This window comes from Pseudorca crassidens, chromosome 4 (assembly GCF_039906515.1).
Source record: "Pseudorca crassidens isolate mPseCra1 chromosome 4, mPseCra1.hap1, whole genome shotgun sequence".
In the NCBI taxonomy this organism is placed as follows: Eukaryota; Metazoa; Chordata; class Mammalia; order Artiodactyla; family Delphinidae; genus Pseudorca; species Pseudorca crassidens.
Genome location: NC_090299.1, coordinates 65963421 through 65986449, shown reverse-complemented (window position 1 = coordinate 65986449; position 23029 = coordinate 65963421). Strand labels below are relative to the sequence as shown.

The following is a 23029-nucleotide window of genomic DNA, read 5'->3' as shown; positions in this document are numbered from 1 at the left end:
TAGGAGGAGCAATGTCAGAATCTTACGTAGAAATACGGCAGTAAATATAAAATACTAAAACTATTAAACATGGTTCTAAAATGTAGAACTAACGATTGAGGAAGGCGAGGCAGGTGACACTTTTGTATAAGCTTTTCAGTTCTGATTTTGTAAACTGTGTGTATTATTTGATAAAAACCGTATAAATAAATCAACAAGGGGAAAAAAGCTCTTCTAAGGGATTCTAATAATCAGTCAGGATTAATAACTCCTAGCTTAAAAAATAATATCCCAGGAACATTTGCATACTATTCATATTAAACAAATTTAATTATAAAGACAAAAACCTGGTATAATACTGGAGTGTAGCTCCAGCTACAGCACTCATTCTGTTTAGTGTGCACTGGGATTTTTCTTACAACTAGTGCTGGTCAACTGTACCTAGGGGTGCTTTCCTCTTGGGTCCTAAGGTAAGAGTGACCAGGGACCCCACAAGGGGGTGGCAGATGACACTTTTGTTCTCAGTGTTTTCTTTATCTTAAACTATTCCCTCTGTCTAGAATTTCTTAAATTCAATATGGAATAAAAAAGACTTCCTCAAACAGAAATGAAATTGAATTTTGTTTTCCCATTCCAATCAACACTTACTCATCCCAATATGACTTGAAAAATTTTAGCTGTTCATGGAAAGTTTAAAATTATTCAATCTAAAAAGCACTATATAACAAATGTGTACTAATAAAAAATCTGATCTTAAGAAAAAGAAACTAAAAAGTTAATTTACTCTGCTTTTTAAAATCAAGTTTTCAGAGAGAAAATTAACCAAATTCCTAAAATGTATGTGTCCATTACAAAGCAGACACACACAGTGTGTTTGCTGAATGAATGAGAAAAGAAATAGGATTAATATCCTTAAAATTTAACGTTTAGTGTGTAAACAAGATATCATGTGCATAGTAGAAATTAATATATTCATATATTCATGAATATATAACTGTTAAATAGAACTGAAAATCAGTAATTGGTGTCCAACTTATAATTTTCATTCATTTTTTCACCAAATACTTATTGGTCTATTATGTCCCAGGCACTGTTCAATGCGAATTGGAATATTTTACACATCACAGATTTTTTTCCAACACTCATATTATACAGAGATAAAAACCAAATTACATAATTTATTTTACAATGTTGTAGACTCAAGTAAAGAAAATACTACAGGAGGATGTAATTAGAGATTCAAAAGACATAGTAAAGGGCAGAGCATTTAACTGGAATTTATTAGAAATTTGCTATGGCATCTTCCCACTGAATTAATTTCCGATAGAATTATTTCCCCCCAAACAAAAAAACTTCATGGAGATATAGGACAAGAGTCTATCTACTGATTGAATATAGAGGTAGAACAACAACAAAAATCTACATTAACAATTCAAACAATTTCAAAATAAGAACAAGATGTATTTCACATTATAATATGGGACTTTATAAATTAGCCTCTATTATTTGTAACATAGCACTATAAGTTACAGACTTCAAGCCAAAAATATCGCCTGTTCTAATACTTAGATCAATGGCATTTACTCAAAGAGATGGCTATAATCCTGCAGAATTTTATCACTGAGTGTGACCTTCCAAAGTAATTCAATAATTATTAAAATTTAAACTTAGAAGGCAACTATGCTTAGATACTAAAAAGGAGCGAAAATACCAATGTACAAAGTTTTTGTTTTCAAAAGAAAATCAGCTTACTTTCATGCACTCTCTCGGTCTGGTACCTTAACTATGAAGAACTTTCTTTTCACTTGAGATTAATTTACCTTATTACCACCTTAGGGATGTTTCCACCTGAAAGTGTAGGCAAAATGTGGCTTCTTGGTTTGAAAGACTTATATAATTCAAAAACACGAGATAATTCAGTCTATTAATGATTTAATAGCTTCTAGTTAAAGCACAAAATTAGCTTAAAAAATAATAATAAGCATATCTGATTGTGATAAGAGTAAATACAATTAAGAATGGCTAACTTGTTAACTATTCTTAAATCGGCTTCTGACACTATTTCTATTAAAGAGTAAAGCCAAAATAGTTAGTTTTAAAAGTCCATTATTTTCCTTGCCAGGGAAATAAAAACAGATAGAATGGAAATGCAACATTTATTCATTCTCCAATCACCTTGCAAAAAAATAATCATCTCACATTTTATTGAGAACAATGGTATTCAAAGCATGGTTCAAGGATTACTGGGTTACTGAGACATTTTCAGGGGGGACTCCGAGGTCAAAACTATTCTCATAATTACAGTAAGATATTTTTTGCCTTTTTTTACTATGCTGACATTTCCTCTGATGGCATGGATAAAACTGCTGGCACCTTCACACAACTCAAGGCAACTTGCACCAAATCATACTGGTAGTCATTGTGTTCCTTTATTGCCACCCAGTTTTTTTTTTTTTTAAAAAAAGCCAGTTTGACTTTAAAATGTCCTTCATGAAGTAGTAAAAAGTATTGATTTATTAAACTTCAACTCCTGAATACACTTTAAAAAAATATTCGGTGACAAAATGGGAAGCTGTGCTTCACGCTGAAGTCTGATGTTGTCACAAGGAAAAGCATCCCTGTGATTGCTTGAATGAGCTCAATCAGACGGTTTTTATCTCAACACCCTTTTTACTTGAAAGAATAACTAACAAACTATGGTTATTCAAATTTGGGTATTTGGCAGGCATCTTCTTAAGAAATAAACAAAATGAGTCTACTACTTCAAGGAAAACAACAGTATTTGTTGCTAATAATAAAATGCAAGCTTTCAAGTCAAAATTAGAATGTTGAAAAACTCATATCCACCACCATGAGCTTGACAGCTTCCCACTACTTAGAAATGTATCAACATTTGCATGATGTGCATAAATTCAGTGAGCCAGTATTTTCCAAATGACCAATTCATAATGTTAAAGAATCAAGCATGGGTTAAAAAGATTCAATCAGACAATAAAGATGTTAAAAAAAAAAGATTCAATCAGAGTATAAAGACAGACCAAGAGATTTTAATATAATTAGCAGTCTCCTATAGTGTATAGGAGACTGCTAATCATACTCAAAGCGAGGTCTGGCCTTTGCTCTTGGCTATTGGGAGGTAATCTCTAGGTCCTTGGAATATTCTGCCTGATAATTATGTCTTTGTTTATCTTTGTCCACACAGTATCTGCTCTACCTCCAGAAGCAGGTGGAAACTAAAGCTGTCGGCTCTTCCTGAGAGGGGCTGGAGATGAAAGGTCATCCACTCAAGCAGTCAACTACAGAGCCCCAAGAACATTTCTGGACACCAAGGCTCGGTTGAGCTTCTGTGGTTGGCAATACTCCATGCAAACTGTCACACACCACAGTCAGGAAAATAACACCGTCCATGACTCCATGGGGAGAGGACAAGTGAAACTCCAGGTTTGGAACTCTGCCCTATGCATCTCTTCCTTTGGCTAGTTTTAATCTGTATCCTTTCATTATAATAAACCATTCAGTGAGTTCTGTGAGTCCTCCTAGTGAATTATCAAACCTGAGGGTGGTCTTAGGAACCACGTGAACTTTGCAACTGGTGTTAGAAATGAAGGTGGTCTTCTGGACTGTGCCCCCTAACTTCACAAACAGTATATGAAAAGTTCATCGATATGGTTTCAGATTTCACAGCACAACTATGCTTTAAGAGGTTACCGGTTGTCAGGTTTTGGTGTAATATTAAAAGAGAATACCAAGTATCTGGAAAGACTATAAGAATACTTAAAAAGGCTCCTCCTTTTTCTTCATATTCTTCAACCAAAATAACGTATGGTAATAGACTGAATGCAGAAGCACAAATGGGAATCTAGCTGTCTTAGATTTTTGTAAAAATGTAAAATACCACTCTTCTATTTATTTCATTTTGGAAACTATAGTTACTTTCCTTCAAACTGTTATTTATATTAACATGAAATACGTTTATTATGTTTTCTAAATGAATAAATATTTTTAAATTTCTCAATTTTAATTAATAATTTGGTAAATATAAATAAATATAACTAAAAAAAACTCTTTGAGTCCTCAATAATTTTTAAGAATCCTAATATCAAAATATCGAGAATTGTTCATCTAGAAATTCTGAAAATCATGCCTGATAAGCTCATGAACTATAATATTAACATTAACAAAATCATCTCTTTTGAAGTGCTTCTATTAATCTGATCACATATCTAGATTCTAAAAGATAGTAAAATAGTGATAGAAATGTTTCCCTTCAATTTTTGTCTTTGTTTCTCTTCAATTTTTAACAAAATTAAACAAAAATCAACATCAGCTAAAGAAAATACATTGCCTTCAACAAGTTATAAACGTTAAAGATCATTTACAAGTTTTCTTCATTGCAAACAATTAGAATTCAAATGTCAATAAATGACAATTTGAGAGCACTGACACTTTTTTAAAGGCAGTCTGGTTAGGTAATATTTCAGTAAAAAACCAACAGGTTGTAATGATCTCCAACTGAACAGAAACAAACAGAAAATATAAAATAATGTCAGACGGGCTAAAGCAGTATGTATGTATATGTTTAAGGTCACACTCTTTTTTAACTTTAGAACAGAGTCTAAAGTTTCCCTTTTACCTTTCTCTAGAAATGTTAGAAACGCTTCTTATTTAAAGACAAACAAACAAGAAAAAAACTGATTATTTTAGAAACTAAGCAAGCAGTATAGAATAGTGGTTAAAAGTATGGAATTTGAAATTGAACAGCAAAGGTTCAAATCGCAAGTCCTATACTACCCTGAATACATTATCCAACTTCTCTAACCCAATCATTTTCTTGCCCATAACTACTGATACATCATGGGGTTACTGAGAAAATAAAAGCACATAACTGATGCAATTAGCATAGTGCCTGACATAGATAAGCACTCAAAAAGTAGCTGACACTGTATTATATTATTATTATGAATACATCTTACTTTCAGTTCCTTCTCAAGCCTATCTACTTCAGCTCCTAAAGTATCAATAATATTTTCTCCATGTTTAAGCATAAAGGTCTCTAGTTCTTCAGGAGTCTTCACTTCTTGAATTTCCTATAAAGAAAATGATAGCAGAAAAATGAAACAGATTCTTAAGAAAGTCATAGTGGTACACTGATAATTTCTTTTAAAAATTATAACCAACACCGTTAAGTTTAATAAAAAATGAAAAACTTTCAAGCCATAGGCAATGGACCACATATTTCAAAAACAAAACTCAATTTGAGAAAAAATTGAGTACAACGGTCTACAGACCGTAGCACTGCAAAATCAGTGGGAAAAGGATAGACAATCAATAAATAGTGCTGGGGAAGTTTTTTTTTTAGAGGAAAATGCATATACACAACTGAGGAAGGATTAGTAACTAGTATATTAAAAATAAAACATTTATAAATCTGTCAGAATAACAGAAATTAAGCGAACAAAGCAAGTACAGGAAATCCCAGTGGTCAATAAATTTCTATGTTTATTAACCTCACTACTACCAGGGAAATATAAATTAAATCAACAGGATACTATTTCATATCTATCATAATGATAAAAATTTCGAAACTCTGTCAATACAATCTAGCGAAAATGTGAAGCAATAGAAACTTTGATACATTGATGGTGGGAGTTAAATTGACACACTTTGGAGAACAATTTGCCAATATCTAAGGAAGTTGAAGATATGTTCATCCAATGGCCCACCTATACTTTAAATCTAGCTATGTAATGCCCTAAAGAAATTCTTGCACATGCAAACAAGGAAACATCTATAAGAATGCCACTGTGGCACTGTTTCCAATAGTTTAATACTTGAAACAATATAATTGTCCGTGAAGTAGGGACTGGATAAGCAAACATCTTACTAATATGGACTATTAAATAGCAAGTAAATTAATTAGAGGTATATATATTAACATGGAGGAGGAATCTCAAAAACATGCTGTTTAGCAACTTATAGAGGAAACCATTATGATACAATTTATACCAATTTTTAAACATCTAAAATGTTACATATTACGCTAAGAAAAATATGTTGAGAAGTATAAAAAACTGAATGGAAATGACAGGTACTAAATTCAAGATAATTGTGAGTTCTGGGGATGGAGAAAAGAGAATGGGATCTATAAGGAGAAACAAGGGCTGTAATATTTTTGTAATGATTTCTTTCTTTTTTTAAGATCTTAAGCAAGTACAGTACAGTAAAATGTTAATATTCGACAAAGGCAAGCGGTAGCTTCTGCTCTGTTCATTATATTATCCTGTATAAATTTTCTTTTAAAGTACTCTTAATAAAAAAAGCATGGATTCCGGAGTCAGAGAGATCTGAATTCACATCTGATCCCATATGATGGCTCTGCAATTTTAGGCAAGTTACTTAATCTTTCTGTGCCTGAATTGGCCTATATATAAAAATGAAAATATTATTTCTTTACCTCACAGGTTGTTGACAGTAAATAAAGTAACATATATAAAACACCTGGCACACAACAAGCACTTTAATAATAAGTTACCTCTTCTACTGTCTGAATCAGTTGAAACCTGAAGTGACTTTTAAGACTTATAAAAGAAAAAGTTTTATTTACTTAGGAAGTAATTTTTATAACCCTTGGCTATATAAGAAGAAATCAATAAATACTTTAACTTACTTGTAGCATTTGGTCAAAATCTTGTTTTTCCAAATATGATCTCGTAACAACTCGTCCATCGAAATCTACTTCTGCCTTAAATCTTACTTTCCCTAATCCTAGATCTGTGGCTTTAACGTCATGAATTGCCCTGCAACCAAAAACAATACATACAAATTTATATACACAGACATATATTTTAATGGCAAAAAGTCTAGAATTCTTGTTTTTTACTACCAGTGATGAAAAATGGACTAAGATGGCTTTCAGAGTGTTCGCCATTAAGCACCACCTATCATTTTCCAAACAAATGTTCATTTAGCTCTTTTTGCATAATGCCATATGAAGGTGTAAACAATAAATACTATTTTATGGTAATTTGTATATATATGAATTACATAGTTTGTGGATTAAAAAAATCAACTCTAAATTGCTTTTCTAAAAAACAAAAAAAAATTGCTTTTCTACAATGTTGTCATTTTATCTTATAATCCTTTTTTCCTTTTTTCAATAGCTTCTTTAAAAGTCTTCATACAACTCTGTGAAGTACTCCATTAGCATGAGGTTGATAATAACTACCTAATGGGACTGATGTGGGGAATGATGAACCAACATATATAAAATGTTTAATATGCTACCAATTACACAGCAGGCATTTAATCAATGACATTCATGAAGTAGATTAAGATGGCATCTTTACTTTACAGATAAAACAATCCCAGAGGGGCATAAGTGACCTGCCTAAGGTAACTCATCTAGGCAACAGGAGAGCCAGGACTCACCCCCAGATCTTTAGATACCCAAACCTAGTGGTCTTTCCATTACACCATTCTGCCTTCCAGAAAAGGAAGCAGATGCTCAAGCATAATTGCTTTTCCATACCTCCTGCCCTAATCCTCAGGAATCAATTTTCTCCAGAAAACTACTGAGAAATTCCTTTCTTTCTAGAGTAATCATTATAATATCTTTTCTTTAGAGGATACATAATAAAATTATAAACACTCTGAATTCTGAGGACATAGAGACATCCTACTGGGAAAACAAGCCTAAGTGAGAATCCAAGTACTCTTAAAACATCTGACTCTAATTTCTGAGAGATCTTAAGCAAGTTACTAAATACTGAGTCTAAAATTCTTTATCTATGTGAATAAAGAAGTATAGATGAAAATAAGAATTAATGATTTTATATTTATAAAGTTATGTATGCCCAGACTGAAATAGAACTTGTCCAGATTGGTAAGAGGTTATATAATTTATTCATTTAAAAAAAGCATATCTAACTCAGTCTTAACAAAAGATTTAAAATACTCATGATTTGACTAATGCTTAATTAGCAGTTAATAAAAATGTTCTGATATACTTCTTCCCTATGTTCTTACACATAACTAACTGCAGACAGAAAACTGTGATAGGCAGCTTCTATCATGGTTCCCAATGACCCCCCCACCCCCTCCTGTGTTCAGGCCCTTGTGCAACCCTCCCTCCTTCAACTGTGGGCTAGACTTAGCGATTTGCTCCTAACCAACAGAACACGGCAAAATGATGATATGTCGTTTCCAAGATTAGATGATGAACCTGTGACTTTTATCGTGTTCATACTCAATATCTATTGTCTTCTCAATCTGCATACTTTGATTAAGCAAGCTACCATGTTGGACAGTCCCACATGGCAAGGAACTAAATCCTGTTGATAACTACATGAGAAAGCTTAGAAGCTGATCCTTCCCCAGGAGATGACTATAGTCCTAGCCAACACCTTGACTGCAGTCTATGAGAAACCCTAAGGTAGAGACCTAGGTAAACCGTGCCCAGATTCCTGACCCACAGAGGCTGTGAGGTAATAAATGTTGTTTTAAATCACAAAGTTTTGGGGTAATTTGTCACAGAGCAATATAGATAACTAATACATTGATTAAAAAACTGTATGAACTTCCTGGAATACTAACATTTATTTTTTCCAACAATTTAATCTACAGATCATCACTATTCCAGAAAATTTCAAATTTGCCACAGTGAGTCCTTCCATTTACAGTTCTTTCTTTAGACTTTAATTATAAACAATATATGCAAAATTATAAACACACATATACCTATCAAATGGGTACCAAAATACATGAAGCAAAAACTGAGAGAAATGAAAGGAGAAATAGGCAATTCAGCAATAACAGCATGAGACTTTAACATCCTACTTTCAATAATGGATAGAACAACTAGGCAAGAAGATCAACAGGGAACTAGAAAACGTGAGCACTATAAAATCTAACAGACACAATGCTCCATTCAACAGAAGAATATACATTATTCTCAAGTACACGTGGAACATTGTCCAAGATAGATCATATGCTAGGCCATAAAACAAACCTCAGTAAATTTAAAATGACAGAAATAATTAAAAGAATGTTCGGCAACCACAATGGAATGAAGTAAGAAGTAACAAAGACATTTGAGAAACTCACAAATATGTGGAATTAAACAACACACCCCTAATTAACCAATGGCCAAAGAAGAAATCTAAAGTGAAATTAGAATATATTTTAAAGTGAATGAAAATGAAGACACAACATACTAAAATTTATAGGATGCAGTGAAAGCAGGGCTTAGAAGGATGTTTATAAATGTAAAAGCCTATATTAAAAAAGAAGATGGATATCAAATAAAAAACTTAACCTACCATCTTAAGACACTGGAAAAAGAGCAAACTAAACCTAAAGCAAGCAGAAGGAAGGAAATAATACGGATTAGAGGAGGAACTCATGAAACAGAGAAGAGAAAAACAAAGAAAATCAATTAAACCAAAAGCTAGTTCTCTGAAAAGACCAAGAAAATTGAAAAATCTTTAGCTGGACTGACCAAGAGAAAAAAGAAAGAACACTCAAATTACCAGAATCAGAAATGAAAGAGGAGACGTTAGTACCAAACCTAAAGGAATAAAAAGGAATACTAGGAACAGCTGTACACCAACAAATTAGATAACTCAGAAGTAATGGACAAATTTCTAGAAAGACACAAACTACTGAAACTGACACAAGAAGAAATAGATAATCTGAATAAACTAATAACAAGAGATAGAATAAGTAATCAAAAAACTAACCATGCAGAAAAGCCCGTGTCCAGATGGCATCACTGCTGAATTCTACCAAACATTTAAAGAAGAAATAATAATTCTTTATAAACTCTTCTAAAAAAACAGAAGAGGAGGAAACATTTCCCAATTCATTCTATAAGGTCAGTATTACCTTGATAACAAAATCAGACAAAGACATCACAAGGGAAGGATATTAATATGGAGTATCTCACATTAAGTTACTAAGCCTAATACTGATTCTAAGAATGCTCAATTTCAAATCTTGATCCAGTAGGTAATTACTTCTTAAGAGTAAACACATAGAGCTTAGAATATAAATCTACTACTCACATACTCATTTGTTCTACTGAAGATATAGAGGTCATTTGTTTTTGTTTTAATTAATTAATTTATTTATTTTTGGCTGTGTTGTGTCTTCCTTGCTGCACATGGACTTTCTCTAGTTGTGGTGAGCACGGGCTACTTGTCACTGCAGTGCGTGTGCTTCCCATTGCGGTGGCTTCTCTTTTTGCAGAGCACGGGCTCTAGGCGCATGGGCTTCAGTAGTTGTGGCACATGGGCTCAGTAGTTGTGGCTCATGGGCTCAGTAGTTGTGGCACACGGGCTTAGCTGCTCTGCGGCATGTGGGATCTTCCTGGACCAGGGCTCGAACCCCTGTCCCCTGCATTGGCAGGTGGATTCTTAACCACTGTGCCACCAGGGAAGTCCTAGAGGTCATTCTTAAAAGATTTAACTTAAAGATTTTAATTAGGAAAAATACATTCTTATTTTAAAGTTTATATATGCATATGTAGGTAAGTAGTAGAAAAATCAGGATTTTTTTGGATGTGGACCATTTTTAAAGTCTTCATCGAATTTGTTACAATACTGCTCTGTTTTATGTTTTGGTTTTTTGGCTGCGAGGCACGTGGGATCTTAGCTCCCCAACCAGGGTGAAGTCTTAACCACTGGACTGCCAGGGAAGTCCCCAAAAGCAGGATTTTAAAGGACTGTTCCTTCCCCTTCATTCTGAAACTACACTGCTGCTGAAGTTCAATAAAAAGTCCTATTAGAATAGAACTTTGCATCTCTTCTGATTACCTCCTAACTCTTCAATTCTTTATTTGTATATCATTTAAAGATAAAGATTATATGGAAAAAACATTTAATATAATCTAAAACAAGAAGTCTATTTTCAAAAAAAGTATAAATTATATTCAACTTGGTAATCATATCCCCATGAATAAAAATCTTAAGTTTAATATATTTAATTTGGAATTATAATACAAATATAAGGCAAATACAAATATGAAGGTTTCATATAAGTGGTTCCATATTAAAGAGGCAAATACTTTGCAAACTTCTGTTCCCATTACATCATCTAACTGTTCCTTATTCTAAAAATTAAAGATATACAAATTTAAAAGGAAACTTAGGGAGTGTCCTTACACGCTTTCACTTGCTTTTTTGTAAGGTTGCAATGCTGCAAAGTAATAAGATTAAAAAGTTCTAGGGCTTCCCTGGTGGCGCAGTTGTTGAGAGGCCGCCTGCCGATGCAGGGAACACGGGTTCGTGTCCTGGTCTGGGAAGATCTCACATGCTGTGGAGCGGCTAGGCCCGTGAGCCATGGCCGCTGACCCTGAGCGTCCGGAGCCTGCGCTCTGCAACGGGAGAGGCCACGGCAGTGAGAGGCCCACGTACCGCAAAAAAAAAAAAAAAAGTTCTAAAGACTAGGAATTCAAAACGTCTTCTGGAAGTATTTACAAAACAAGCATTTCTATTTCTTAATACGTTTTTGTAAACCTTAACAGCAACACTGGAATAAGCTGACCTTACTGATGGGTCATTCTCCAGGAGTTCAGTAAGCCGTTGTACTTGTTCTGGCTGGATGGATCGCCCTAAGAGTGCTTCTGTGTTAGTGTAGATGAGGAATGCTGAGACCACACCTAATAAGGTGCCCACACCCAAAGAACCTAGGCTGTCATACAGTGGATTGCCTAAATAAAAGCACAAAAGAAGTCAGTAAATTAACATTTTCTATTATTTCAATGAGCTTTAGTGAGCAAAGAACCAGAATTAGTAAATCAAGGGACTGTAAATTCATTTCTAATTCCTTTAATGACTTTCTCCTAATAGTTTTACTATTCTATGCAGTTGAATTACTTATGATCTGTTTCTTGCACCTGGTCACATGGGTGAGGGTTCAGAGCATTTTCAAATTAGAGACATACTAATAATACAATGAAGAGTCCATTTCTTTTTGATATATCAGTAGCACTTTTCCTATCTCAAGTTAACAAAATAATTGTAAAATCAAAAGCTAAAAGAAATAACCATTTTTGTGTCTTATTCTTACCAAGATTCTGTGAAAGAACTAAGCCATACAAAAAATTATATGAGGTACTCTTATCTCATTCAACGAAGAATGATACATAGCTAGTATCATTCTAGATTTAAAAAAAAAAAAAAAAAAAAAAAAGGAAGTTAATTCCTTGCCTCTAATGGCTACCTCAGAGCAGTGGTTCTCAAAGTGCAGTCCTTTGACCAGCAGCGTCAGCATCACTCAAGAACACGGTAGTAATGCAAATTCTGAGGCCTCGCTCAAGACCTTCTACATCAGAAATCTGGGGTTTGGGGTAGGGTGGGTGTGGGTCTAGCATTATGTGCCTTCCCAATCCTGCCAGATGATTCTGATTCTAAAGTTTGCCTTAGGTTATTAGGGCTTTATTCTCTTCCAGAACCAATGAGAAGAGGTGATTTATCATCTATGAATGCATAGGTTAATATTTATATAACAGACATAAATAAATATTATACTTTAAATCTTTATAATAAATTTTACACACAAGGCTTTTATAATGAAAAGTCTTTTTATTCCAAAGATCAAATGTCAATATTAAATTTAACTCTCTTAATGCTTGATAAAGCATTTTTTGTATTACTAAAAAAATCGCAATTTACATTAGTTTTATTAACATTTAGTCAAAATATAACACTAAAAACTGAATGACTTATTTTGTATTACTAAAGTGTAAAAATATATCCATTTGTAAAACATAATCCACTAGCAAGTTTGTAATTATAGAGTTCAAAATCAAATATTGCTCTTTAGAAATCCAAAGTTAATTAATTATTTTCATTTTAAAATATACATCTATTAATAATCCTACAGAAATCACAGAATTATTAGCTGGAAAATATTTTATTTATTTCTTGGCATGTTATTTAATTTAAATGACAATTTAAATAATTAAATAAAAATTAATGTGAAACTTTCTTGAAACAAAACTTTTTATAAGTTTGATTTGACTGGTTTATAATACTACGTTAAAAAAAATCTATTAAAAGTCAACTTACCTATCAAGTCACACTTTCCTTAAGCCTAAAATTTTGCTAAGTAATAATTTAGGTCTAAAAAAATGTCTAAAATGGTAAGGTCAACCAGAAAAACGATCAAAACAATTAGAAATATTTTGGATCACAGTGAACATCAGAGAATGCTGGTTTACTCTTAAAATATACATTCAAAATGAGAAAGACCTATTCATATTTCAGGCTATTTTAAGAAATACTGCAAAACTGTGGAAGCTCATCACCTAAAATTATTTAAAATACGCTAGGACAAACAGGTAAGAATGGTAGTACCATTTCAAGAGAATTCCAACCTCAGAAATTGAGTCTTTTCATACTAAATGGTTCCTTTGTTTTAGAAAATAAAAATAAAATGGTTTTTGTCTTCTTATCCGCCTGTGCTGTACTGGCCTTCAAAACATTTATCTAGCTACCAAAATGAGGATGGAAGCAACTAAAGAGTCAAGGAAACAGGAAAGCAACAGCAGTTATTATTGGTACTAATAGTAGAAGAAGACAAACGGACAAGAGCTACAATGTATATTTATTTTAAACTTCAGAGTTTATTGAAGTTCTCTCTCATATATTATCTTAAACCTGCGAGGTCACTAGGACAAATATTATTAATATCTTTATAGGTAAAGAACTTAAAGCTCTGTGTAGTTGTGTAGCTTATTAAGTCACAGCTAGAAAGGCTTCGAGCATTACAGAAATGCTCTATTAGCAGCCTTCTTTATTTCTAACTAAGAAATTTCTATTTCAAAAATCTGAACACTTTTACCATCTTATTTGTCTTATACAAACAAATGGTTAGTATGAAATTCACATTTAACAATCTATTGGCTTAAAATTATTCAATGATATAAAGGAAAATTCCCACATATTAGAGAATTATTTTAGTAGCACAAATAAAGCACCTGTAATTTGAGAAATATTTACCTGTTATAGAAGTAAGGCCCATACAAGTGGCTGCTATTGTCACTCCCAACACTGCTGCAGTATCCTCCAATAATATAACATTTGTACTAGGATCACGACTTTCCATTACTTAATCATTGGGGTAGAGACAAGAAAAGAAACTTTTGAAATCTTAATTTAATACTATCAGATAACACTTTAGTAAGTATCCATTAATTTAATTAAATTAAGATTAAGAAGGAGTTCCCTAGTGGCCTAGTGGTTAGGATTACAGGCTTTCACTGCTGTGACTAGGGTTCAATCCCTGGTCAGGGAACTGAGATGCCTCAAGCCGTGCAGTGCAGTCAAAAAAAAAAAAAAAAATTAAGATTAAAAAATGTATGAGATCCTGATTTTTAAAACCTGTTCAATATAAATATAATTTCTTGGTTTAAATGTTAACAATAACAGATATTTAAAGTCAAATTACTTTCTCAAGTTATATAAGCATACACAGAAATACTATAGTTCACATAAGTTAAATCCAAATATAAAGTACTGCTGTTCAAATTACACTACATTTCTCTTTTTAAAAGAGCTGATATATAAGTAAGAGCCACATAGGGAAGACACTGAGATATATTTTGTACACATCTATATGGAACAAAGCAATAATAGCACTAGGCAATTTTAAGGAAACAAAGAAGATGAAATAATACACCTAGGTTTCTAAAATACATACCATACTTGTAAAGTGACATTCCTTTGGCCCGAGCACTCCTACGAAGCTCATTTACAGCAACAAGAAGTGTTGCTGAAAGAAAAGCATTCATATCAGCAAGGAAGAAACTTCATGCCTCCAAACTTTAAAGATGGCATCTCAAAAGATAAATAGGCACAACACTTTAATGCTAAGGGCTGTCAATAAGGAAAAGTTCTATATTAAACCAGTCATTATCAAGACCCCAATTAATCATTATGATATAATGAATCCCGTATTTCTAAACCACAATAATTTAAATATCATTACCACCACAACAGCCTTAATTTATTAGACAGCTACTAGCTGGCAGGCACCACACTAAGCACAATCACTTTGATCCTCCCAACCTTTTGAGGCAGGTGGTGCTATCACCATTTTATAAGATTGCCAAAGATGAAAGGATGATGCATAAAAAATGACAATGTTTTAGAAGTAAGCATACTGTGAGTACAGCAGTGAATTAGGCAGTTTCACACATGATATTAGCACTTCTCTGTCATAATACTGCTATGGCTGAAACTTTCAGAAACATTAACATATTTGTACTGCAAAAAGACAGTCCTCCCTGATAAACGTTACTAAAACCTGATTTTTAAAAACTCAGTATATAGTTAGTTATGTTTTTATACTCCATGGACCTAGAGACTGTCATACAGAGTGAAGTTAAGTCAGAAAGAGAAAAATATCGTTTATTAACGCATACATGTGGAATCTAGAAAAATGGTACAGATGAACAGGTTTGCAAGGCAGAAACAGAGAGATCTGTAGCGAACAAATGTATGGACACCAAAATGGGGAAGCAGTGGGTGGGGTGGTGGTGTGATGAATTGGGAGATTGGGATTGACATATATAGACTAATATGTATAAAATAGATAACTAATAAGAACCTGCTGTATAAAAAAATAAAAATGTTTTTTACTTTCCAAAAAAAGAAAAAACCTCAGTATATAGTTAGTTATGTTTTTATACTTCATTTCAAATGATATGATACTCAAGAACAAAATAAAAAGCTTTTCCAAACTTGCCCCATCTTACAGGAACAACCATAGTACATTATACAAAGAATTTCTTCCCTCAAAGAAGATAAAACGTATATTCCTATTTCCACAGCTTTCTTTAATCAAGAGAACTTAGCAATCTATAAAAATAGACTGCTGAATATATATTACTAAGAATAAAAAGATTCTGTGACAGTACATACCTCCTTCAGATACTAATGATCCTGCTAAAATACAATATGCCTAGGAAATATAAAAATAAAGCATAAGTTGATATCTCACTAAAGAATTACAACAGTTCATGCATAAACTTAATGTTTAAGATGGAAACATAAATTCAAATCCTAGCCAGATAAGGATTTTGATGGGAAACAGTTCAAATGAGGACGAGATAGATGGTATCTTCATAAGAAGAAACAATTAAAAGTTAAAAATTTGATGGCCATCTCATTTTTTTTTTTTTTGGCCATCTCATTTTTTAATACTTGGAAAAGTAATACACACACGCACCCCCCAGTGTAGAATGTTATACCATGACTAAAGTTAAATTCATGATATAAAAGAATTACTTAATTAGTAAAAAAAAAAAAAAAAAAAAAAAATTTGAACTTCAAAATGAACACAAGCATTTGAAATCTAGGGTTGTGGATACCAGATGCAGTAAGATACACAACCATACCCAGTAACTTTCAATTTTGTTTGCCCAGCACCAAGAGAATCCTTCCTCAGTCCTCATTCAGAAAGATAAGCAGTTATAAAAAGTAAACAATTTGGGGGAGGAAGATAACACCACTTTCCTTACAATCCCAGACACTCTTGAATTAGATAAAGATACCAAGAATAGCTTTAATCCAAGATATATAGAAATAATTAACACAAATTTTTTTAAATTTTAAGTGAAATTCAAATCAAATATCTACAGAATTTTCAATATTACCTTTTCGGAACCCTAGGCTTCCCTGAAACAGAGGTTTAAAAATTTTGAACCCAGTCCAACACTCTTCTAATTCTGTCAAGGAAACTGAGATTTCCAAGGCTGTGTGGTTTGCTTGAGTAAATAGAAATGGTATTGGAATAAGAACTAGAATACAGGTTTTCCTAACTCAATTCTAGGCTCTTTCCACTGAATCTTACTGGCAACATCAGCAAAAATAGTCTGGAGCTACACTGTGAGATACAGAAGCTGACAGGGGTGCCACATGCCCAATTTGCACTTGTCAAGGGAGCTACAGTCAGAGCTGCCAAGCAGAGTAATCTCCAAGAAGTTTCCATGAGAGGAAAAGACGACAGCTTTAAGTATCTACAAAGGCCAGTGGAAACCAGTGCAAGATGACGTTGGTGCCAGTAAAGTAGTACCTTTCTGTCCCCTATCTCTACCTTCAGTGCTGCCAGAGGCAATCTATGGAGTAGGAGAGAAGAGAAGCCCTTAAGTGAAAAAATACAGAAGGGAACCACACTCCCATTCTCTCAATGTAGGCTTCCTACCAGAATGAGGGAAAGGAGAAGGTTTAACTTTAAATAAAATTCTAACATATGACTGTTACAAAGGAATGGTTATTTTAACTACTGATAGGACATTTATTCCTGGGACTAAAAGTGAACAGAGGTCTTCTTGCTTTTCAAAAGTAACAGCAGAAATTAACAGAATTGCCCAAAATTTTAACCAAGGACAAAGTGTTTAACAACTGTACCTACAGAGATACTCTTGCTCAACATCACTGAATCATATGGATTTAGAGGTCATGTCCAGTCACATTCTAAAAAACACAACTACAGATACATAACCCTATATTACAGTCAAGAAGGTATATTTCGGGCTTCCCTGGTGGCGCAGTGGTTGAGAGTCTGCCTGCCGATGCAGGGGACACAGGTTCGTGCCCTGGTCTGGGAAGATCCCACATGCCGCAGAGCGGCTGGGCCCGTGAGCCATGGCCACTGAGCCTGCGCGTCCGGAGCCTGTGCTCCGCAATGGGAGAGGCCACAACAGTGAGAGGCCCGCATACCGGAAAAAAAAAAAAAAAAAGGTATATTTCGTCCCATTCTTTAACATCAATATGACAAAGGCATTCTACTGTACCTAATCACTATTTCATATTACTTCAAAACTGAGGGGGGAGGAGGGGAGAAGATTACCCATAGAAGAGATTCTATTGGTTGAGGATTAAGCAATCCCATGACTCCATGGTACCAAGATAATCCTGCACCCATCATGAAAATACCAACACCACTAATTAGTGAAGCAATATAGCGCATATTTGAAAATCCATACCTGAAAAATAAAAAAGATAATATAGTTTACAAGAAATACAAATGATTTCCTCTCAAAATGTTTAACAGGTCAATGAAAAAAAAAAACTTCTTATAACATCATGATGTTATGATTTTATATTTAAGTAAAATGTAAGTGCCAAACTCAAATCTAATCAGAAAATCAATACATAAAGTGGAAAAAACTGCAAGATCTTTGAAACTATATAAAAAGAGAGTGAATATGATTTAATTCAGGTATTTTCTAACCCCTCTTTCATATATTTGCTTTGATTTACTAGAGCAACTTTACTTTTATGTAACACAAATGCAGGCAAAATTTATTTTTTAAATGCATTCAGATGTTTAATGAAGATGGTAACATTTACTTGTAATGCAGCTTCTCATTTGTCTTCTTCTATAATTTATATTTCCTACAATTTATATTACTTATAACTTGACGCTAGATACTTTTTGCTGTTTCTGTATAGTGTAACACACAGTAACTAACTATTATCTTTTTTTTTTTGGCTGCACCGAGCAGCATGTGGGACCTTAAATCCCAGACCAGGGATCGAACCCACGCCCCCTGCAGTGCAAGTGCGGAGTCTTAACCACTGGACCGCCAGGGAAGTGCCACTAATTACCATCATTAAAAGACTAAGAGCTTCAGTTTTCTGGGTGTTTTTATGGTAATTTTTTTTGGTTAAATCTCAGGGGTTTTTTAAAGTCTTTTGGTCAGTGTGTGCATTATTCTGTATTACTGTATGTACCAATAAAATACTGAGTAATAAGAAATTTTAAAATATGGGATACTACAAGAGGAAAAGAATCATTCATTAATAAAAGTATTTTCTGGGAAATTTACTCCCAAACCCAAACTCTATGGCACCCTTCTAGCAGATGCAAATTTAAACAAGAGTTCTGAATTAAAATTGCTTTTTGAATTCTTTTTGCAAATATGTAATCTTGCCATAGGAAATTATCAGTTTATAGATGTGATGGTGTTCTATCAGCTTGATTTAGAACAATTTATATTCTTCTAAAGCTTCCCCCTCAAAGTAAGAAAGGAGATATACTTATTTATTTATTTAAGTTAAGGTAAATTAAGATCTAAATTAAATGGCATTACTTTCATTTTATGTGTTTTCAAGGAATTTGGAGATTCTCATTAAAAAAAATTTTTTTTTTGGTTGCATTGGGTCTTAGTTGTGGCATGCAAGCTCTTAGCTGTGGTATGCATGCGGGATCTAGTACTGGGCCAGGGATCAAACCCAGGCCCCTTGCATTGGGAGCCCGCAGAGTCTTAACCACTGCGCCACCAGGGAAGTCCCTAAAATTTTTAACTATGTAGATCTGCACTGTCCAATGTAAGTCGCTAGCTACATAAGACTATTTAAATTTAAATTACTTAAAACTAGATAAAATTTTAATACAGTTCTTCAGTCGCACTAGCCACATTTCAAGTGCTCAACAGCCACATGCAGCTAGTGACTATCACAATGAACAGATATAAATAAATATTTCTATTACTGTAGAAAATTCTATTGGGCAGTACTAAAGTAGGTTGTTGAAAATATCTTAAGAAGAAATCTTTACAACCTAAAACTTTTAAATTTTACCGTTTTTAAATTTTTGGCATATAAAACTGGTCCGGAAAAATTTTTTTTGACAGAGTAAAATACTATAACCATGTGTAATTAGCAGACTAGAAAGGTAGCTGTTCTCTGTCCGAGCTTACTGATAGTTATAGGATATTCAATAATATGCTATTATTTATATGAAAACAGGAGTGCCTGACTTTCAAGTAAAGAAAGGCATTTATATAAAGCACAGAGGCAGATTCCTTTATGGAAATAAAAGTGTATTTGTTTTTTGCCTTAAGGCAAATTTGACTGCTCAAATTCTACTACAGAAGCTTGTTAAAAACAAAATAATACATGTGGAATTCAAAATTTTCACCTGGTTATGTTAGTAGAAGCAACAGAAAAAAAGTCTTTGTATCAAATAACTAATATAATTCAAAATAATATACCCTAAAGAGCATACTCATTTTACAAATAAGTAATTTTGAAATATTAATAGAATCCTATTTCCAAATCACAACAGGGGGATTAAAATACATTAAGCATAAATTTAATAGAAATTATCACTAAAATTTTAGATTGAGTGGCCTATTAGTCCAAATGTGAAATATATATATCTCCTTTGACCAAATAAAACAGAACTCTAAGATCAAAACACGTGCTTTGTTATTAACTATCAAATACAAAGAGGACAGGTTCTCTTTGCTATGTTACAAAGCATAAAAATAATTTGAACCTCATTTTCAAATTATATCTTGAATTTACTTTGACACAGAGCTTGAGTCCTGCATTTTAAATACAACAGCAGAAGCAATGACCAAATCTTTAACACAAAACTGCAGGTCTATAAATTGCAAGAGATTTCTATAATTCAACTACTTGCTGCCAAAACACATGAAAACAAAATAAAGACAACGTCCTTACGGATGAGTAGGATCTGGTGTTTGAACAGACTTACTGATGCCCAATGCTAGTAAGGCCTATGGAGAGAAGAAGGTAAATAATCATTAGCAAGGGAATATAATAAGCCAGTCTGGAGGGCACAACCTGACAATGACAAAGAAGTACTTAACATGTGTATGTCCAATAGCCCAGCAATTCTTGTTTCCAGTACTTACCATAGAGAAATAAAGGTGAACCGAAAGGGGTTCAAAACAACACTGAATAATGACGTAAAATGTGAAAGCAACCTAAAACTCCTTCAGTGGGGAGTGGCAAAATAAATCATGGTATAACCAAACCATAAATTACTTCTACAACAGTGTAAAAGGGAATAGAGCTCTCTGTACTGACATGGTGAAAGCTCCTAGACGTACCATTCAGTGGACGGGAAAAAAGCAAGTTTAGGAACCGCACGTACAATACAAAAGAACTTATGTTTTGTAGTTTTTGTAAATGACATATAATGTAAAGCACAGGAAAAGGTCTGAAAGAACTCACATTTAATTCTGTTTATACCTCTGAGGAGAGAAGTAGGTTTAGCGTGGTCTGTAATATCTGATTTTTTACAGGAAGAATAACTTGTATAGCTGCACAAATAAAAGACAGTAAAAGTTTTTTGTTTTGTTTTTTTTTTGATGTGGACCATTTTTTTTTAAGTCTTTATTGAATTTGTTACAATACTGCTTCTGTTTTATGTTTTGGTTTTTTGGCTCAAGGCATGTGGGATCTTAGTTTCCCGACCAGGGACCGAACCCGCACCACCTGCACTGGAAGGCGAAGTCTCAACCATTGGACCGCCAGGCAAGTACCAAAGACAGTAAGAGTGAGTACAAACTGTATGTGGACATGATACATTTACATTTCTAGTAAAACTGCAAAACCATGCGCATGAAGTATACACATCAATGTATACAGAGCAGTGACTATCTGGGGTGTGGAAGGAAGAAATAAAGACGGAAGACTAGTTATAACTAAAATTTTATTTCTCTACGGAAAAAAAGTCTAAAGTAAATATAAGAAAAATGTAAGTCTTTAATCCTAGTTACCACCTTTCTCTCCTTCCTTCCTCCCTTGCCTTCATCTTTTCTTACTTTTATTTCTGTTTCTTTTTTTGATTGTATCTTTTGTTAAAAAGAGCTATCCACTGGTACCGCTCAATATTATGCTTGCACTTAGTATCCTTTCTCTTAATTTGATGTAAATTTAGAAATCTGAAAAAGATTACACTAGAATTATTTATTTAATAAAAACACAAAGCCTGAGTGAATACCCTATGTGATTTTTTTTGACTAAGCTAGGGTTTTTGCATTTTTTCAGTATTGTATCAAATAATCAAATAGGTAAGTCTTCAAGATTACCAAATTCTTCATGGATGAAGTTTCTCTGTAGGTTACTGGGCATTTATAGAAACATTCCCTCTTGTAAAATACATGGGGATTATACCACCTTGCAAATGGCTAGTCCATTCAGGGACTTCCCTGGCGGTCCAGTGGTTAAGACTCCACACTTCCAATGCAGGGAGTGTGGGTTCGATTCCTGGTCAGAGAACTACAATACATGCCTTGCGGCACAGCCAAAAAAAAAAAAAAAAAAAAAAAAAAGGCTAAAACAAATATATACTGACTTTTAAGTTTTGATATCAGAAATCCAATCCAAAATATACAGAATATTACAAGTTTTTTTCTACTGTATTCCAAAGGAAAAGAGAGTCAAAACTACCTAAAACACAGATGATGTTTTTTCAGTGAATTAAACTAAGAGAATGAGAGTAAATTAAGAACATATAATTTTTAAATCTGTATATTAAAACTGAAATATTCATTATCAATTCACACTATATATGTATCTGTGTTTATAATGTTTACATAATAGTCAATGAGTGTTCAATTATTTTTAACGTACTTAATGTTCAGGTTGGCTGTGCAATGAAGTGTGAGATGACCAATGTTTCATAAGTTGAATATGGCCATTATTTATTAGTTCTTCTTATAAAAATAAGATATCATAGACTATCGCTAATCCTGTTCTCCCCCAAAGATTAAAGCCAAAGTTCTATTCTAGAACTTAATATAAATGGCATCACACAGTAACTACTCTTTTGTATTTGCCTTCTTTTATTCAACATACTGTTAGAGATGCTTATATGCTACTTACGGATAAGTATTTCTTTTTATTTCTAGATAATATTCTATTGTATGACTATACAACAACTTGTTTATCCCACTGTTGATGGACATTTCGGTTGATTCCAGTTTTTTGCCCATTATAGCACCTTTATGGTGCTAGAAACATTCTTATACAAGTCTTTGTGGACATTTGTTCACATTACTCTTGGATAAATACTTAGGAGTGGAATTGCTAAGTCAAACAGTAGGCATATGTTTACAAGAAACTGACAAATTTAAGAGTAGCTGTAACATTTTATACTCCACCAGCAACGTCTAAAAAGTCTGGGTGCTTTACATCTTCACCAATATTTGATTGTCAGGCTCTTAAATTTTAGCCATAATAGCAGATGTGTAGAGATGTCTTGTTGGGGTTACAATATACATTTC

The 23029-nt window shown here is 33.3% G+C and overlaps 1 protein-coding gene across 2 annotated transcripts in view; it reads right to left on the bottom strand.

The window, feature by feature from the left end:
• The window catches only part of SLC30A9 (solute carrier family 30 member 9), a 72658-nt gene that overhangs the window by 3290 nt on the left and 46339 nt on the right, over positions 1–23029 (bottom strand). Inside the window, exons 10-17 of one of the 2 annotated variants that reach the window (XM_067735832.1) lie at positions 20457–20512; positions 17833–17968; positions 15903–15942; positions 14680–14751; positions 13980–14087; positions 11521–11686; positions 6647–6776; positions 4953–5066 (exon numbers count right to left, since the gene is read on the bottom strand). In XM_067735832.1, the coding sequence (XP_067591933.1) occupies positions 4953–5066; positions 6647–6776; positions 11521–11686; positions 13980–14087; positions 14680–14751; positions 15903–15942; positions 17833–17968; positions 20457–20512 (822 nt within the window). The remainder of the gene's footprint in view (positions 1–4952; positions 5067–6646; positions 6777–11520; positions 11687–13979; positions 14088–14679; positions 14752–15902; positions 15943–17832; positions 17969–20456; positions 20513–23029) is intronic. The other variant, XM_067735833.1, reaches the window with a different exon arrangement.